The sequence below is a fragment of the Aotus nancymaae genome, unplaced genomic scaffold, assembly GCF_030222135.1.
Source record: "Aotus nancymaae isolate 86718 unplaced genomic scaffold, 86718_ANA_hifiasm-v0.15.2.pri h1tg000025l, whole genome shotgun sequence".
Classification (NCBI taxonomy): Eukaryota; Metazoa; Chordata; class Mammalia; order Primates; family Aotidae; genus Aotus; species Aotus nancymaae.
The window spans coordinates 28,953,988-28,972,312 of NW_026988438.1; the positions used below are offsets into that span (position 1 = coordinate 28,953,988).

The 18,325-nt window shown below is 41.1% G+C and overlaps 1 protein-coding gene across 6 annotated transcripts in view; it reads right to left on the bottom strand.

The window, feature by feature from the left end:
- Window positions 1-227: 227 nt before the first annotated feature.
- Window positions 228-18,325, bottom strand: part of ITPRID1 (ITPR interacting domain containing 1) — a 126,043-nt gene continuing 107,945 nt past the window's right edge. For 5 of the 6 annotated variants that reach the window (XM_021674949.2, XM_012475146.2, XM_012475144.2 and 2 more), the window contains 5 exons: window positions 15,614-15,696; window positions 13,880-15,184; window positions 4,764-4,891; window positions 3,913-4,024; window positions 228-3,443 (listed from right to left, as the gene is read on the bottom strand). In XM_021674949.2, the coding sequence (XP_021530624.2) occupies window positions 3,135-3,443; window positions 3,913-4,024; window positions 4,764-4,891; window positions 13,880-15,184; window positions 15,614-15,696 (1,937 nt within the window). In that variant the 3' untranslated portion in view covers window positions 228-3,134. The remainder of the gene's footprint in view (window positions 3,444-3,912; window positions 4,025-4,763; window positions 4,892-13,879; window positions 15,185-15,613; window positions 15,697-18,325) is intronic. The other variant, XM_012475143.2, reaches the window with a different exon arrangement.

The following is an 18,325-nucleotide window of genomic DNA, read 5'->3' on the forward strand; positions in this document are numbered from 1 at the left end:
TCTTTATAAAGGGAATGCTATATAGTAGATGATAGCTTTACATAGATATATGTTTAGATATTTCACTTTTATCATAAAGGAGATCCCCTAACATTGTTTCATAGACATGAAAGCAGTTTTTGGAAATTTATTTTAATAAGCATTTATAGAAAAGTGATAATGGGCTAGCGTATTAGTCCATTCTCAGGCTGCTAATAAAAACATAGCCAAGACCGGGTAATTTATAAAGGAAAGAGGTTTAATTGACTCACAGTTCAGGATAGCTAGGGAGGCCTCGGGAAACTTACAGTCCCAGTGGAAGGAGAAGCAAACATGTCCTTCTTCACATGGTGGCAGCAAGGAAAAGTGTCAAAAGGTGGAAAAGCCCCTAATAAAACCATCAGATTTTGTGAGAACTCACTCACTATCATGAGAACAACATGAGGACACAGCCAAACCATACCAGCTAGGTACTGTTATTATCAGATGTTGTGAAAGCTAAAAAGGTGAATAGAATAGAATTAGAAGTTTCTGCTACAGTTCTACATGACTTGAGTGTTTTGCAGAAGGCCACATAAAGTTTTCTTGCAATCTACAGCTTTGCAGAAGCAGACCACCATGTACAGGAAAAGAAACTGAAGTTGTAAGAAACATCTCTGTTTTAATAGAGTTTTCAGATAAAGCAAATGTATGGCTCTACATTTATTCAGATTAAATGGAGTGTAGGGAATTGTTTTCTGAATCAAAATACAAAAGTCTACACATATAGTGACCAAGTGCTGAACAAATAGCTTAGTCTACCCCTTGCACTATCTGGACCTGGAGCCTCAATTGGGGGCAGAAGAAGAAGCAAAGAGGTTGGTAGCATTTGGGTCTCTGCGGAACAGACAGGGAAGGAGTGAGGCTGGGCAGGAATCAGAGTCCTGCTACTGCCCTAGGCAGGAAATCTCCCCTTCCAATGCAATGTCAATGTGTTCCTCGAAGCAATGTGAAGTTAAGGTTCAACAGTTTTCAGCACGGTGTGCAACACAAAATATAAGTAAATTATTTATTTTATTCATAGGTGTTGCTAACAAAGCAATGCATTTGACAAATGCCTATCCATGTCCATAGAAGAATATAAATGATCCAAAGTAGAAACAAATCACTTAAAAAATATAAACACTTGGTTTCAGGGAGAGAGAATGCTCCCTGAAACATTCGAAGAGGAAACATTAGTTCTTCAATCATATCAACTACACAGTTATAAACTATCCCCAAATACTTTCCGTTTTTCAAAAGAAAAATATAAGTATCTTGTGACTCTGGTACATCCCCATGCCCCAACGCACTCAGCAGCACTGTCTATCCCTACATCTGGAGGCCTGAAAACTTTCCATTCCTGCTGCTTTGAATGTTCTTTTGCAGAATTGCTCATGGCTTCCACTTCCTCACCATTCAAGTCTTACCCAAATAGCTTTCCCTTTAGCAAGGCCTTGCATAAGCACCCTGACTAATGAATGCAGTACAGTTTCACGCCACATCTCCCTTTGCAATATTATCACACTGTCTTCCAAGGCTCTTGTCAGGATTGTAATTACTTGCTTGTTTTTTGTTTTTTTTTAGTCTTACTCTTCATCTAACTCTTTCTCAGTAGAAAGTCCACCTATCTTATTCACGGCTGTCTCCAGCACTAGAATAGTGGCCTGCACACAGTAGGTGCTTCATCAGTATTCCCACTGGCTACCTGACTGGAGGTTTTTGGACAGTCTGGTACCTCTGAGGCCTGGATTCTCCTTCCCTCTTCTGTTGTCACTTCTTCACCCAGGCTGTCTGAACATTAATCTAAGTTGGACTCCCGGCTGTGTTCTCTTTCATAAAAGCTTATTATTTCCTTCAGAGTTTTTACTAATAAATGTATGTACATGTTTAAATTCTGTGAAAGGAAAACAAACCTCAGGACTCCAAAATTATGAAGTCGAAGGGAAAAGTCGAGCTGGAAGCTGCATCAGGCAACCTGCCTCCCATTTTATTTCTAAATGATAGCTACAAAGATTTTTTTAAAAAGCTACATACCTCCCTCACAATTTGCCCACTGGGAAATTCCTTATAGGCCCTACGATCTTTACCCTAAAACAGATCTGTTGAATTTAATCCTGATAAAGTACATTGATAACTTCTCTTCATAGGTACGGGACAAAGAACAGAACTCAAAGTCATCTTTCTGCTCTTCTGAGACAAATTCATATCTGATTGCTTCCTCTGCCCTGTGTGTATTTTATCTTATGTAGACGTGCAGATTCAGTGAGCTAGATGAATGCATAAGTGACTGTTCCTCTAAGCCCTCTCACATGCAAAAAGCTGATCAGACTCAAAAGAATGCGACTGCCTTTTTTGTACCCACATCTTTTAAAAATGTCTTCTGCAGGCCAGGTGTGGTAGCTCATACCTGTAATCCTAGCACTTTGAAAGGCCAAGGTGGGCAGATCACCAGGTCAGGAGTTTGAGACCAACCTGGCCAATATAGTAAAACCCCATCTCTACTAAAAATACAAAAATTAGCCGGACGTGGTGGCATATGCCTGTTGTCTCAGCTACTCTGGAGGCTGAGGCAGGAGAATTGTTTGAACCTGGGAGATGAAAGTTGCAGAGAGCTGAGATTGTGCCACTACACTCCAGCCTGGGCAACAGAGTGAGACTCCGTCTCAAAAAAAAAAAAATGTCTTCTGCTTTTTCCATTAGCTGCCCTTTTTCCTTTAAATGTTGAAGTCCTCAAAAATCATCTTTGGAGAGAGGCACAGACCTTTCTCCTGGGTGTGTATCCATAACCTTGGCAAAATAAACTTCTACATTGACTGAGACCTGTCTCAGATACTTTCTGTTTGCAATTCTATCTCTCCCACTACACTGTAAGTTCCAGCAGGGCTGAGATCATATACTATTTAGTCACTGTTGCATACTCTGTGCCAGGCACATTCTAGGTGCTCAGTTATTCTATATGGAATGTGTGTTAAGGTATTCTAAACTCTTCTTGGGTTTAATCATAGGGTAGAATATGAAAAATATAGCTGGCAATGGGTTGGCAGATGCTTCTCCTTGGGAAAAGGTGAAATTTCCTTCCTACATCTGTTCTGGGCCTTTACATTTTGTATGAAGGTCATCAAAGCTGCTCTGATCTAGAGGAAGACATCCGTATCCTTTTCTCCAATGGGACAATTTGACAAAGGGGTTGGACCTAACTTTGCCCAAGCTGGTGATGGAGACATCCTGGTGCTGTTCTCCACGGTGGGTGGAGTAAAGGCAGCCAACTGGGTCCCACCTGAACAGGGAGCCTGCTGGCCATCATCGGGAGGAGAGACAGTTCCTGGGGCCATGCCTGGGTGGATTTTAGAACATGAAGTCTGGCCATTCCTTTCTTCTATCCAGTTATATTGATGCAGATTTGAACAGTGTTCAGGTTGTTCTGCTGTGAGAAGTTCCAGCTGCTAAAAGAAAAAGAAGAGGAAAAAAAGAGTAAACAGCCTATCACATTGGCATCAAACAGCTTACTCAAATTGGTGAGCAAGGCATTCTGAGGTGGTCAGTTTTCTAAAATGGGCTCTTTAAGCCAGCAGCAGATTCTGATAGTGACTTCGCTTGTATTGGCTCCAAAGACGAACTTCACTGTGCCTATGATTCTTATTCTCATTTGGAAAATGGACTAATAAGACTTCTCTATGAAGTACAGGGCAGGGGGAAGATGGGCATGGCAGGTGAACTGAATTCTAATGCAGAATCGCCATCAGCTGGCTGTGTACCCTTGAGCAAACCAAAGTACTTCTCTGTATACTTAAAATGAAGGTGTTGGCATGTAAACCTAGATTCTGAAATGATTGCACAATCAGCTTTCTCATTTAATGCACCCCTCCTGTGGTAGGCTGGATACAGTCAAACTCCACACCCCATCACCCATACCAGTAAAATTCCTTCTCTGATTTGCTGAGCCCGGTCTCCTAACTGAAATTCCAACTCTGCCACCTGCTGCCTCATGGCCTCACGTAAAGTTTGCAGTTGCTCTGCCTCCTCCCTGGAAGTAAATAATAGAAAACAACCAAATTTAACAATCCTTCACAGGTGCAATCTTCCATTGTCTCCTCATAATATAGGTTCTTACTTTGCAATTGCTTAAAAAAGAATGTCATCTTCCTTATTTCTGTCAGTTGCAGACATTACTAAGATTGTCTTCTTTCTTTAAAAAATAATTCTACTGCAGGATAATATAGTTCTCGTTTTAAGAGCACAATTTAATAATTTTTAATACAGTTACCAAATTGTGTAATCATTGCCACTATCCAGTTTTAAAACACTTCTATTTCCCCACTAAGAACCCTCATGCCCCTCCCTTTACAGTTAAACCCGATTTCCATCTCCAGCTCCAGGCAATGAATGACTAATCTACTTTTGGGACATGTTTTTAATCTATGTGACAATAATGCAGATTTTTGAAACTCTCCAAACTCTGCACATTTGCATTTGCAGGAGCCCCATCTTATGGATTAAAGACATCCTGCTGGTAATGCCCTTGACTGCCTGTCTTTTGACCTTCTCAAATAGCTCTTGCCTTAAAGAGTAAGCGTTGCTATCTAGCAAATGGCGCTCACAGACTCCCACTGAGAAAGCAAGAAGAAGACCATGAAAGCAAAGGAAAAGCTGGCCAGTTTCTCATTAGCTCTGCTCCAGGGTGCTCATCTGTCCTGCCCTAATTATCTTCCTTGTTCCAGGTGTGTGGGCTGGTACTTACTTTTATAGCTCCCTTAGGCAATTACCTTTCCTCCTCTGACATGTCTCTAGAAAAGAGGGCCTGCTGTCCCATAAGGTGCTGTTCCATTTCCTCTAAATGCTCCCGGAAACTCTGGCATATCGTCTTCATGGCTTCCATCTCATGGACTGTGCACTAAGAACAATGAGAAAGAACTGAGAAAAAAGTCCTTTTCGATCCTCTGCAAGAGCTCACCATAGTGGAACCTGCTTTCCCATTTGGGCTCACTTTTTTTTGCAAACAGGCCCTACTGCTAATATAAGGGGAAGAGAATAGGAAGAGCCCAATATTTGGGTTCTGAAAACAACTAGTGACAGTGCTCATTTGGGACAGAAGGGCAGCTGTTGTTGAGTGGCCTTTGGATGATGATCATCATGTCCCAGAGGCTGGAAGGCAGTCTGGAGGCCTAGGTGATATAGAGATGCAAGGATGTAGGTAGAAGGGAGGAGGGGAAGGGCCAGAGTAAGGGTTTGTGAGGAGTTGAGTCTGTTTAATCTTGTTTAATTTTGGTGCTGGGTACTGTCTCACTCTGAGTATCAATAACATTGAACACATCTGTTCAGCTGGTATGTGTTTGATTAAAGAAAATCTGCTTAGAATAATTTTTATTAGTCTTAGTCCTACTTAGTCACAGTCATGGAGGTTGGAATCTGCAGGATTAGCTTCATCCACCTAACAAGCCCACCCTGAGGAAGGCAGGCAAAGGTTAGGTATCCCATCCTCTCGAGGAGTTGGAATCTAGAATTGACCTTTGTCTACCCTTTTAATCCTCCCCATCGGTCCTGATGTAGTCATCCTTTAAATCATACTTTCTCTCTCAAGCTGTGCCTTTGCCTCGTTTTTCTAATTTAAATATATCCCTGCAGCCCCTGAGAACTTCGGAACTCTCCACACATAACCCCTCCACTAACAGACTTGACCACCCTCTAGCCTGGCTCCCAGCAGCACAAGTCCGTGTCCCTGGGATGACCTTAGCCTCTCCATCCTCCATTAAAAAGCCTGCCTGAGAAATCTGAAGGCTGCTAGGAAAATTTACTGTTTGCTTTCGTCAACACCTGACATAGGCCTCTGACTTCCCTTTCTGAGAGTGTTTATTAAAAGGAGATTATAATTGTAAAGATGTATTTCTTACAACTCACAAATGTCTCTCTCAAGGACCTGAGAGCCATTCCATTGAAATGTAATCATCTGGAAGTTTTGAGCGTCTGTCCCCCTGTCTCTGGGAGGTAAGAATCCTAACTTCAATTACTGCTGGCTCACAAACACAGCTGGTCTAATGGCATTGAAATGGATCAATTCTTTGTGATTTTTCACTTCACTTTTTTGACTCTATGAGCCCTGCTCTCCACCCTCCCTCATTCTCTCTTTAAAATGCCCAAATCACCTCTGCACAAATTGGGGTAGAGCTCAGCTCTTTCCCCTGCTGTGAGTAGTTGCTGAATACAATCTCTTTTCATGGCTTTAAAGCTATTTACCTTTGGTAACCCCAAACCCAGTCCATTTGTCCGCACTCGACTTGCTGAGTTCCTACCAGCTATCCCCTTTGTTTTGCACCCTGGGTTGGATCATGCTTTGAAATCCATGACCCAGAACTCCATGGCCAATACCCATTTGACTTTGAGTAATATTAATGCTTGTTGGGTCCTAAAGCCATCTCTGTCAGACCCACAGGCTTGGACTCCTTCCCAAAATCAGTGTGGCAGAGGCTGCTGGTTGACTACACACCATCTTTCTCCCTTTTATTCTTGTTAACAAGAATACCTTAGAGGCAGCCAAGTGTCTAGCTTAAAAATTACATTTCCCAGCATTCCTTGCAGATACAATGGCCAATGAGATGGGAACAGAGAACATGGTGTGGGGCTTCTGTGATGTTCTTTAAAGGAAACTGATTTTTTTAATTGCATTTTAGGTTTTGGGGTACATGTGAAGAACATGCAAGATTGTTGCATAGGTACACACATGGCGGTGTGATTTGCTGCCTTCCTCCCCATCACCTATATTTGGCATTTCTCCCCATCCTATCTCTCCCCAACTCCCCATCCCCTGCTGTCCCTCCCTTATTTCCCCCCGACAGACCCCAGTGTCTCTCACCACTCCTATTCGATATAGTATTGGAAGTTCTAGCCAGAGCAATCAGGCAAGAAAAAGAAATAAAGGGTATTCAAATAGGAAAGGAGGAAGTCAAATTGTCCCTATTTGCAGACGACATGATTGTATATCTAGAAGACCCCATCATCTCAGCCCCAAATCTCCTGAAACTGATAAGCAACTTCAGCAAAGTCTCAGGATACAAAATCAATGTGCAAAAATCACAAGCACTCCTATACACCAATAACAGACTTAAAGAGAGCCAAATCAAGAATGAACTGCCATTCACAATTGCTACAAAGAGAATAAAATACCTAGTAATACAACTAACAAGGAACGTAAAGGATCTCTTCAAGGAGAACTACAAACCACTGCTCAACGAAATAAGAGAGGACACAAACAGATGGAGAAACATTCCATGTTCATGGTTAGGAAGAATCAATATTGTGAAAATGGCCATACTGCCCAAAGTAATTTACAGATTCAATGCTATCCCCATCAAGCTACCAATGACCTTCTTCACAGAACTGGAAAAAACCACCTTAAACTTCATATGAAACCAAAAGAGAGCCCACAGCCAAGTCAATTCTAAGCAAAAAGAACAAAGCAGGAAGCATCACACTACCGGACTTCAAACTATACTACAAGGCTACAGCAATCAAAACAGCATGGTACTGGTACCAAAACAGAGATATAGACCAATGGAACAGAACAGAGGCCTTGGAGGCAACACAACACATCTACAACCATCTGATCTTTGACAAACCTGACAAAAACAAGCAATGGGGAAAGGAGTCCCTGTTTAATAAATGGTGTTGGGAAAACTAGCTAGCCATGTGCAGAAAGCAGAAACTGGACTCCTTCCTGACACCTTACACTAAAATTGACTCCAGATGGATTAAAGACTTAAACATAAGACCTAACACCATAAAAACCCTAGAAGATAATCTAGGCAAAACCATTCAGGACATAGGCATAGGCAAGGACTTCATGACCAAAACACCAAAAGCATTGGCAACAAAAGCCAAAATAGACAAATGGGACCTAATCAAACTCCACAGCTTCTGCACAGCAGAAAAAACAGTCATTAGAGTGAATCAGCAACCAACAGAATGGGAAAAAATTTTTGCAATCTACCCATCTGACAAAGGGCTGATATCCAGAATCTACAAAGAACTAAAACAGATTTACAAGAAAAAAACAAGCCCATTCAAAAGTGGGCGAAGGAAACTGATTTTGCAGGCTGGCTCTTTCTAACCTTCTCTTCTTCCTCCTTCCATGGAGACCAACCTTACAGCTAGGGTGACTCCTCCAGCCCTGTTTCTAGGACTTCCCAGATTTCTTACCCTTCTTCTCTAAACCGCATGGCCAACATCCTGGCAGCCTGACAGCTATTTTTATCAGAATTGTCATAATGGAGATACTTTCCTAAGAGTAATGTCTTTTACATTGAAAACTCTCCATATCTTGGTTTGGGAGTCTGGTTTTGATTCTATCCTCTAATTTTTATACTGAGTAACATATTTTGCATAGTGAAGCTCTTCAATTACTCTTGCATCAATGTGAGTGAATTTCAACCAGTTAGGGGATCTCTGAAGTGATACTGATGTTGGCAAGAATGGTGGATTATGGCCTTAAGACCCGAAAAGATCCTGGAGACCACGAAGGACATTTATTATAGATGCGTGTTCTGACATATAATGGCTAGTTAACTTGTCCGTGGTCGAAAAATGGCAGTAACATTTCGAACCCAAGTCTCCTGGTTCATTTCTTTTCTTCTAAGATCTGAGTCACAGCAGGCACCACAGTATAGTTGAATACGAGGATAAATTGCTTGTCCCTTAGCAGTGAGCTGTTTGAGTGGTTCTAGTAGCTTCCTGTCAGGTAACCAAGACGGCCCAACTGGTTCAAATTCACTTCACAGTTCTAGGGACAGCGATGCCAGGGCCATGGAAGTGTGGTGCTCGAATAGGCTGAACATCATAAACATTAAATTTTATGCTCATCCAGTTATTTTGGGGTAGCCTTTTGTGATTGAAAGGTATAAGATTGGGATGCTTGGGTTTGGGAATAACTAACGGAGTGTTTGCTCTCTGAGAATGGAGGGATGTGGAAGGCTCTGAAACACTGCCATCTTCTGGTCATTTGGAAACACGGAAAAAAACATTTTAGCCCTAGAGTAAGTATAGAAATAATTTCATAAGAACGGAAACTCTATGTAAGAAAGAAAAAAACCTCAAAAATGAGAACGTTTTGAACGTTTCTTCTTGTTTTTTTTTTCCTTACAATATAAAGGCTTGATAAGCCAAATATCAAATGGAAGTTCTGCTCTCCTGACCCAAACACATTAAAACAAACTAACCTCAATGGAAAGGTTAACTTCAGTGGAAGAGCACCATCAGCAAAAGACAATGAATTTTCACTTTGAATATGCTCATATTATTTACCAATATTTTCTTATTTGTATGCTTTTCTTTTTTTCTAAACCTAAATCATAAACAATATGGAAACACTTCTAGTATTTAGAAATCTTATTTCTGATAGAGCTCATTTTCTTTTCTGGAACTTTCTTTTTGAATTAATACTTTTTTAAATTAACACATTGACCTGAAGAATTTACCTATATACAACAATTTAGTTATACCAACAAACCATTTTTTTGAACTAACAAATTATTGTGAAGAACTCACTTATATGTGAAAATTTAATTATATCAACAAATTATTATCCTAGACAACCCAAAAGGCCACAAAAATGGCATTTATCAATTATTCAAATGTTTCTCTGCAGTGTTATATATTGCTATATAAGAGGGGTAAGGTAAGGATGTTTTTGAGTCTTCAAGTCCTTTACCTAAAATTGCTCTTAGTTTCAACATCTGCTCAGAACTTCCATGGTCTTCTAGGCTGGAGTGCAGTGGCATGATCTTGCCTAACTGCAGCCTCTGCTTCCCAGGTTCAAGCAATTCTCTTGCCTCAGCCTGCCGAGTAGCTGGGATTATAGGCACATGCCACCACACCCTGCTAATTTTTTTTTTTGTATTTTTAATGGACGGGGTTTTGCCATGTCAGCCAGGCTGGTCTTGAACTACTGACCTCTGGTAATCTGCCCACTTTGGCCTCCAAAAGTGTTGGGATTACAGGTGTGAGCCACCATGCTCGGCTTCCCATTATCTTCTAAGAGATGTCCATCTCTACTTATAATCTTCACTTGGTCCAAGAGCTATTTTCTGTTAATATTTTCATAAATAATTTTTCTAGCCCTGTCTACTAGCACTTGGCATCTAACTTAAAGCCTTACAAACCCAGACTCACTAACAGTAGATGCTGCTGCATGCACTAACTTGTTCTCTTTGTGCTTTAAATTTCTTTAAGCAGTCTCCTCTTATAGAGAAATGCAATCTCCTATTTCTAATTGCTTTCCAGCACGTGTGCCTGTTCACATGTGTATGCCGGCATAGGAGTAATGTACATGTGTGTGAATGTATGTTTGAATTGTTTCCTTTAAGGGTATGTTTCGTTTATTTGTAAATAAAGAAATTCATTGTCATCTAGTAAAATCTTATATGGTATCCATTTCAGCAGGTGTATGATGCCAAATCAACTGGATATAAAAGTACATTTTTTAGTATAATTGCAAATTCCAAGAGGAACGAAGGTGAAGGCAATAGGAGACAAGGCATTAGAAGCCTTTGGATGACGGCCCTTGCACCCATTCAAACTCCTACTTGTTTAAATCTATGCACATCTGAGGATAGCCACTGAGCATAATAGGCCAAAAAACCTCCCTGTTTTCTGCAGAAGTGTTGGCATGCCGAAGTGTCAAATCAGGAGGAACATCTATTTCCAGCTGCAAAATCTCTCCACACAGCTAGGGCTACTCACACCCAAGGCCCACTTTTGACGTCAGGCAGGAGGAATAAGAAGAGCTCAGGTCTACACTCAGGGTCACCTTGGAGCTGGCCCAGGTTTAATCTTCTGCTCCTATTATAAGTAATGTCCTTACCATGATGAACCTGGCCCTGGGTTCCTGTGCCTGTTTCCCCAGGGCCATCTCTTACTCTTTCCAGCCTACCTTCCTCTGAGAAGCTACAATCTTTCTACTTGTGAATCTGCTCCCAAGTGCTAAATGCCCACTTGTTCTTTCAATCCCCAGAACCGTGCTCCTGCAAATTCATCAGGACACCCCCAGTACCTCACAGACTCTCAAACCTTTTGCAGTAATGGTCTTACTGGGCTGTGCTACTGACAAGTCATGCTCTCTGGATGCCGTGGTTTGCCTGATGGATTACACATCCTCTGGCACCTGTAGTCAGGATTACATTTGAACCACTTTCAACCCTGGCACCTCTTTTGTCTGCACTGACTTGTCCCAGGCACCCCAACTATATCAAAGAACCTCATTAGGTAGGTTGTGTTTTCAGTTTGTGTCATGAGAGGCTGTGTTAGCCATTTTTCCTTTTTCACTTGTGGCCATATCACTGACTAAGTAATAGTTCAATTGAGTATCAAGATATAGCTGTTGCCATAGATACCTGATTATAATACTAAGGAATAAATTAAGTGGTAGTATATCCCAGAGACAATTTGATGCAATAGATGTCTCACTTCTTAGTCTACAAATACATGATTGTTAGTCCTCTTCTGAACACAATAAATGATTTATATTGTTTTCAAGAGTGGTGACGTAAACAAAACTTAGATAGTATTTTATTATGAAATAAACATCTATGGCATTTACACTAAAAGAATGAAATTGGATGTCTAGAAGGACCATGTCTTCTGCAGTTTTTAACACAATTTTGTTATTTTTAACACAATTTTGTTATTTTTAACAAACTATAAAACTACATATGACTTAATATCTTTGTAACGCTTGTCTTAAATGTAAATTAGAAAAATATTTTTTGGGGGGATGTGCTTCCTATGTTAGACCAACAACCAGCCTTTCTTCATGGAAACTAGAGCACCTAATTCTAGAATTTAATATTTTCCCCCATATGGCCTCTCAAAATATCACCTTCTCTAGCTATTTTTCCTCCCTCACATTGTTCCATTACAAACTATGTGATTGAGTAAATGTTTATTCTCTTAGAGCTGAGTTTTACAGCCTTGATACTATTTACATTTTGGGCCAAAGAATTCATTGTTGTGGTGGCTGTTCTGTGTATTTTAGGATGTTTTGCAGCATTCCTGGCGTCTACCCACTTGTTGCCAGTAGCAACCACCCCCCCCCCAGCTGTGACAACTAGAAATGTCTCCAAACATTCCCAAATGTCATCTGGGGGTTCAGGGGTGGGAAATTATCCCCAGTTGAAAACTACTTACTTAGAGCATTTGAAATCCCCTCAACAAATTATATGAATAATGATGATAATAACGATGATGGTGGCGGTGGGTGGTGTTGGTGATGGTTATGGTGGTGATGACCCTACTGTTATCCAGGATTTAAACCAAGGTCTTTTGATACTCATGAAGGACCCCAGCATATATTACATTTTGTTCTTTTTTTCCACTGAACTTTTGGAGAATATATCTAGAACTGATCACTATGCCTAACTGAAGTTTTCTCTTACTAGTTCAATTCTCACTAATATTAGTTTTATATAAAAATATTCCAAATGCCTGGGAGTCCTGCAATTAAAAATTGATCTGATTAATTATTTAAACTTTCCTGTAATCACTTTCTTATATCACATTTTGTAAGATAATTGCTATACATTGAAAGGCCAAGTAGTAATTTGCTTTATCTTTCAAATAATCACTTTCTAATGCTAATTCTACACTTATACAGATTTAGATATTTTAAAGTCAGACATCTTTGCTTGGACTGTAGTGTCAAGCAATTTACTGTTACCCAAATTGAATTTGAATTTGGACTTCCCACTTAGTCATTAGGAGGCATTGGGATAATTATTTAAACTCTCTCAGTTCTAGTTTCCTTATCTATAAAAGAGGAAGAACATGGCACATATTAGGACCTCAACAAATATTTATGGAATGGATGAAAATGAAGGTTACATGACATAACATAAAATGGTCAGCATAGGCACTCACTAAATATTTGTGGATTAAGAGAATGGGAAGATAACTCAGCAGGCACTCAACAGCAGGCGCTTGGTAAATCATGGTTCCTCTTCACCATCCTCTGAATAGCTGCAACCTACGTTCTCTGTGCCAGATCCCTCACCTTTTCAGCTCTCTATACAAGTGGTGTTATGTGCAGTATTCTTAATTTTGTAATCAATGGCTGGCCTTGAAGGCCTAGATCATTTCTTACCTTGAGAACTTCTAAAAAGGAGGAACTGGAAGGGCTCATTAAACACTTACTGATTAATCAAGGGCTAGAGAAGGCTGGAGTCATTCAGTCCTCAGTAACCATAGTGTCCACCTTTAAACAGGCACAACAAAGTTAGACCAAAAGCCCTTCTATTTGACATGAGAAGCTGTAAGTTCAAGACCTGAACAATGTAAAACAGTCACAAAAACTGATTATAAGAGTAACACACCCACACAATTAATATTACCTAGAGCTTTCCATGCGCCACATGCTGGGCTGAGTGCTTTACAGGGTTCATCTTATTTAATCCTATAGCAATCCTGTGTCAGTGGCATGAACAGTCTCCCTATTTCACAATAAGATTAAATGGCTTGTGCAAGATCATACAGCTAAATGAATTTAAGACACAGAACTTCTCAGCTAGACTGAACTGGAGATGAGTTACAGATGTATTAATGCTTATAATCTTAGACTAATGAATGTATGGTTCTACCCCTTAGTTTTCCCTTCTGTAAAATGAAAATTAATAATAAAATTTGCTTTTTTTATTTCTAAAGGTGATCTATTGGAAGTATCAAGAAGAAATGTGTGATACTATATCATAAACAATAAAGCACTCTACAAATGTTATTCATGATTTAAAATAGAAAGGTTTCCCTTGAGATCTTGCATTCAGCAAGGAAGTCTGAACACTATCCCTGAGGTGTTTATCACGGGTGCATCTGCCTTTCCATCTTTGCAGGGGTGAACACTTACAGAACATAGCTCCCTCACTGTAGTATCCTGAAGGGCTTTCAAAGTCGTCATGAACTGGGCTTCCCGGTGACCAGTAAGTGAGCACAGGCAGCGCCTACAGACTGAGGGTGCAGGGCCAGGGCTTTGCCTCTCCCCGTGGCAGTGGGGGTGGTGATGACAGCAGATGCAGCAGTGGACAGGTTTAGCATGGCAGGTGCCCCCTGGGCAGATACTAGGGAAACCTGAGTCTAGAGAGATGGATTTGGTGAGGGGCTGGTGCCCACGTATCAAGGCTTTGTTGCTTGGAGCAGAACAGAAATGCCAGGGCCTGGGCTCACATACAGAGGTCTGAATGGAAGCAGCATTGAACCATCTTGCTTCTGTCCCCAGTCTTGGTTCTGTCGTGGTAACAGGGTCACACACAGTACTTTCTAAAGATGTTCCTCTGGGACCAGTCCCCAGGGACACAGCACTCTGAGCAGCTGACACCAGGTTGGAGGACATCTGGGCTGTCACAGACCTGGAGCTGCCAGTATTTACAGGAAAGTTTTCCATCTCAGCCTCTGTTCTAGGGAGTATCTGACCCAAAGTACTAGATCTTGACTTCACCTGGGCAGGATCTCCAGGAAGTTTATGGAGGTGGGGAATGGGCTTTTCAGATGTTTGAGCAAAGTCAATTGCATAAGGTGCGATTTCACTGTGCTTGGAGACACACTGTGATGAGCTTTCTGGTGCCAGTAAGCTGTGGTTGGTATCGGGACAGAGTCCACTGCTTTCATCTTCTCTTGGGGCCTGAGAGTCAACATGAAGGAACTTGTCTTGAGTGCGATCATTTCCAGGTGATCTTTGAAACTCATACTGGTGGCTTTGCACTTCACCAGCTCCCTCAGTCTTCAGAAAACTGTCCTGCATTTCTGTGATGTGGGTTACCATAAACCCCAGAGGACGATCATATTTGGAAGTGACTGTAGATCCAGTGACCTCATATTCAGTGTGGGGCATTGGCAGAAGCTGCCGCAGATGGCTGTCTTTCCTTGGGTGTTCTCCCCTTGTGGTGGTCTTGGCACAGGCCATGTGTGGGATACACAGCTCTGGTGGCCCCTCCATGTCCTCAAGCAGAGACTCTTCCTCCACCACAGATGCTGAGACCTTTTCTTCTAAGGCATTCGCATATTGGCTTGAAAAAGATGTGCTCACTATACTCTTGGAATCTGGCCCATCTGACTCTAGCTGACAGTCTTGGGATGATACTAAGCTATGGCTCTGATCTTTTGGCTTTCTACCTCCATTCTCAGCATGACTCTGGCTGCTTGGCAAGGAAGGCATCTGTAGGGGAAACCAGGACAAAGGGAAACAGGTCAGGAAGTGGAGGAGGCAATAAGTTTAAGGTGAGATTTTCTTCTTGTCATTACCATTGACTTAGGCATTAGGAGATAAGGGTTACACCATAAGGTTTTGCATCTGTTTACCACTTTAACTAGGTCCTCCTCTCTAGGAGGCTCAGCTTCATTGCTTAGAAAAATCAAAAGGAAAGGAAGGCCATACTTTGTGACACCTTGTCTTCAGACTCCATCATCCCCTCCACCTTGGATGCAGGTGGCTTGTGCCTTCTCAGCCTTCCCAGTTTTGGTGGGTACTTTAAAAACATCCCTCCTTCTGAGTTAGCTGTGAGTGAGGTTTGGGTGGCAGCCTGGTTGATAAGGCTGAAGTGGGATGTGAGGGATGAGCATAGGGCCCTGTTCCAAACCCTCCTACCTGGAAGGGCAGTGGTTCCAGCGGCTCCTCCAGGAACCCACTGCTGTCAGACTGGCAGCTATTTGCTCTGTCCACCCTGGCACCTGCAGAAGGAAAGCAGTCTGGAGGTTATTAAAGGGAAAACATGCAGCCAGCAGGACTGCGATCAACCCCTGTAGGTGCCTGGCACACCATGGATCCTGCAGAAATTCCCACTGTGTGGAAGGAAGACAAATGAGGGAATTCCAAGGACTTTTTTTTTCTCAATTGTTAGAGAGTTTATGTAAAACTGCATCACTGGTTTCCTGATACAAAGAATAAAACATGAAACAAAGGAAGAGAAATGAATGTGTCTCAAAACTAATAACAATATGGTTGTGAGATGAATCTTTACTAAGGAAAAGCAAATCCAGAAGGAAACACATATGCCTTAAATGCCACACTAATAAAATAATAAAAGACCATGTTTTATATATTTGTGTGCGTGTGTGTGTATGTAGATATATATTCTTGTTCTTTTTACTAAAGTTTGGATAAGGACCCTTTGCTAGCTTCAGCTGGACTATTTCTATGACTACACATTTGTGCTCATGTTTTGGACTACTGCTCTTGTCACCACGAGTGGCTGGAACATTCAGAGAAAGAGCAAAGTCACGTGTTGGCAGGCCATGACTTTGTAAACAGGAGCACCCATGAAATCCTAAATCTATTTGTAGATTCTTACATAAATATTAAGTTATATATTGTGGGGGATACAGTAACTTTCAGTTATACCACAGTATAGGCTCGAATAGGAAGTCTCTCAGGAGAAGGGGGCTTGCAACATGGCCTCCTTAGAATACAAGGAGGAGAGGGAGGAGCCTTGTCTGTCCTGGGAGAAGATTGGGTATGTGTCTGGGAAGTGAATTAAAAGGAAAAAGCTGATTGTCCACAGATATAATCCTTGAGTATTTGGTACCTAAATGAAAAATAGGGGATTTTCCTTTCCTTGAACAGCTGCTGAAGAAGGGTTCAAGGGAGGAAAATGATTCCAGCTTCTGCTTAGATCTCTGCTGGACCCAACCTTGAAGGACAGTTCCACTCACAAGAGCAGAATCACTCTTTTCCCTGTAAAGAGCAATCCCCGAGAGCTTTAGCAGTCCATGTGTCTGAGCAAAGACAGCAAGTAAAGACAGTCCCAGAGGTGGCTGACCCAGCCCAAACCCCAGCTACCTCATCCTGAGGCCAAAGTAAAGAGAAAGTAATGGCTCAACTTAGTAGAAGTAAGCATTATAAAACCCATATTCTTTAATTCAGCTTCAAACATAGCTCAAAGCTAAAAATCAGAGGGCATACATTTTTAAATAGCTGAATCCTAAAGAGATTAAGATGCTTTGAGCAAAATTTTGAGAATGCATGTCTTTGCTTCTTGTTACATAATTAAGGGTAAAAAAATAGAAAATATTTGCAAGTCATAGACCTAAATGAGGCTACTGCTTTTCAAAACCTGTAGTAATAGGGACTAGATTTTTCCTCCTACCTGAACCAACTGAAAAACTACACAAAACATGTGGAAAAAAAAAAGTGGTTTTCAAGACAGTGGAGATCAGACAGTTACAGACAGCAATCCTTGAGAAATAGGAGCAAGTGATGGAACCCAGCTTACTGCTTTGAGAGAGTTTACAGGTCTTGGCATGAGAAGGAGGAACCCAGGCGGAGCCTGGCAGACACTTGAAGCTGAGGAAACAGAGCTAGGAGTCCAAAAAGAATGAGCCAGCTAGAATTCAAAGGGCAGATAGAGGAGAGGAAGGAGCTGCACACAGAGAGAACTCTAGAGCGTCTCTCTTGAGTATTCAGCGGAGTACTGATGAGCTCATGCATGTGAGAAACCACCAAAAGCTGGGAAGAGAACCATCAGAAAGAATCAGAGGAAACTGCCCAGTACTCATCCAGAGGCTGAAATAGGGAATGCGCCTACCAGCCAGATGCAAAACCTGCTATTTCACAGGACATTGAGCAGTAGAATACTTAGAAGTGTCTTGCTTTAGGAGTAAGAAATAATTAGCCTTAGAATGACCACTGCTTTGGTCCCACCTAATGAGCCTTAAAAGAAAGACCTGAAAGAATCAAACTGTTTCCAAGTAACTTAATTGTGTCCAAGACATAAGCGAAAGAATATTTATGGGAATATAGTATTATCTACAACCTACATGATAAAATCCAAATGTTTGGTATATATTAAAAAGATATCTGGTGTGCAAAGAAGCAGGAACATATGATCCATTATGAGGAGAAAAATCAATCAATTGAAAACACCCTACAACTAATTCAGATGTTCGAATTATCAACTGAGAAAGAGCATTAAAACACTTATTAAGACTATATTCCATATGTCCAAGAAGCTAGAGGAAAGATGAACTATGTTAAGTGAAGATATGCAAGATATTAAAAAGACCCAAATTGAACTTCTAGAGATGAAAACAACAATATCTCCAGTAAAATTTATGTTGGCAGTATACAGCAGATTAGACACTGAAGAAGAAAAGATTAGTAAGATGAAGGCATTGTCATAAGAAGCTATTCCAAATGAAACACAGAGAGTTTTAAAAAAGAAAATAATTTTAAAAATGAGAATACAATCAGCAAGCAATGAGACAACTCCGAGTAGTCTCAGGTATAAGTAACTGAAAAACCCCAAAGAGGTGAAGGAACCTTCGAAGAAATGTTTCAAAGAAAAGTTTGTTTCACAAAGTC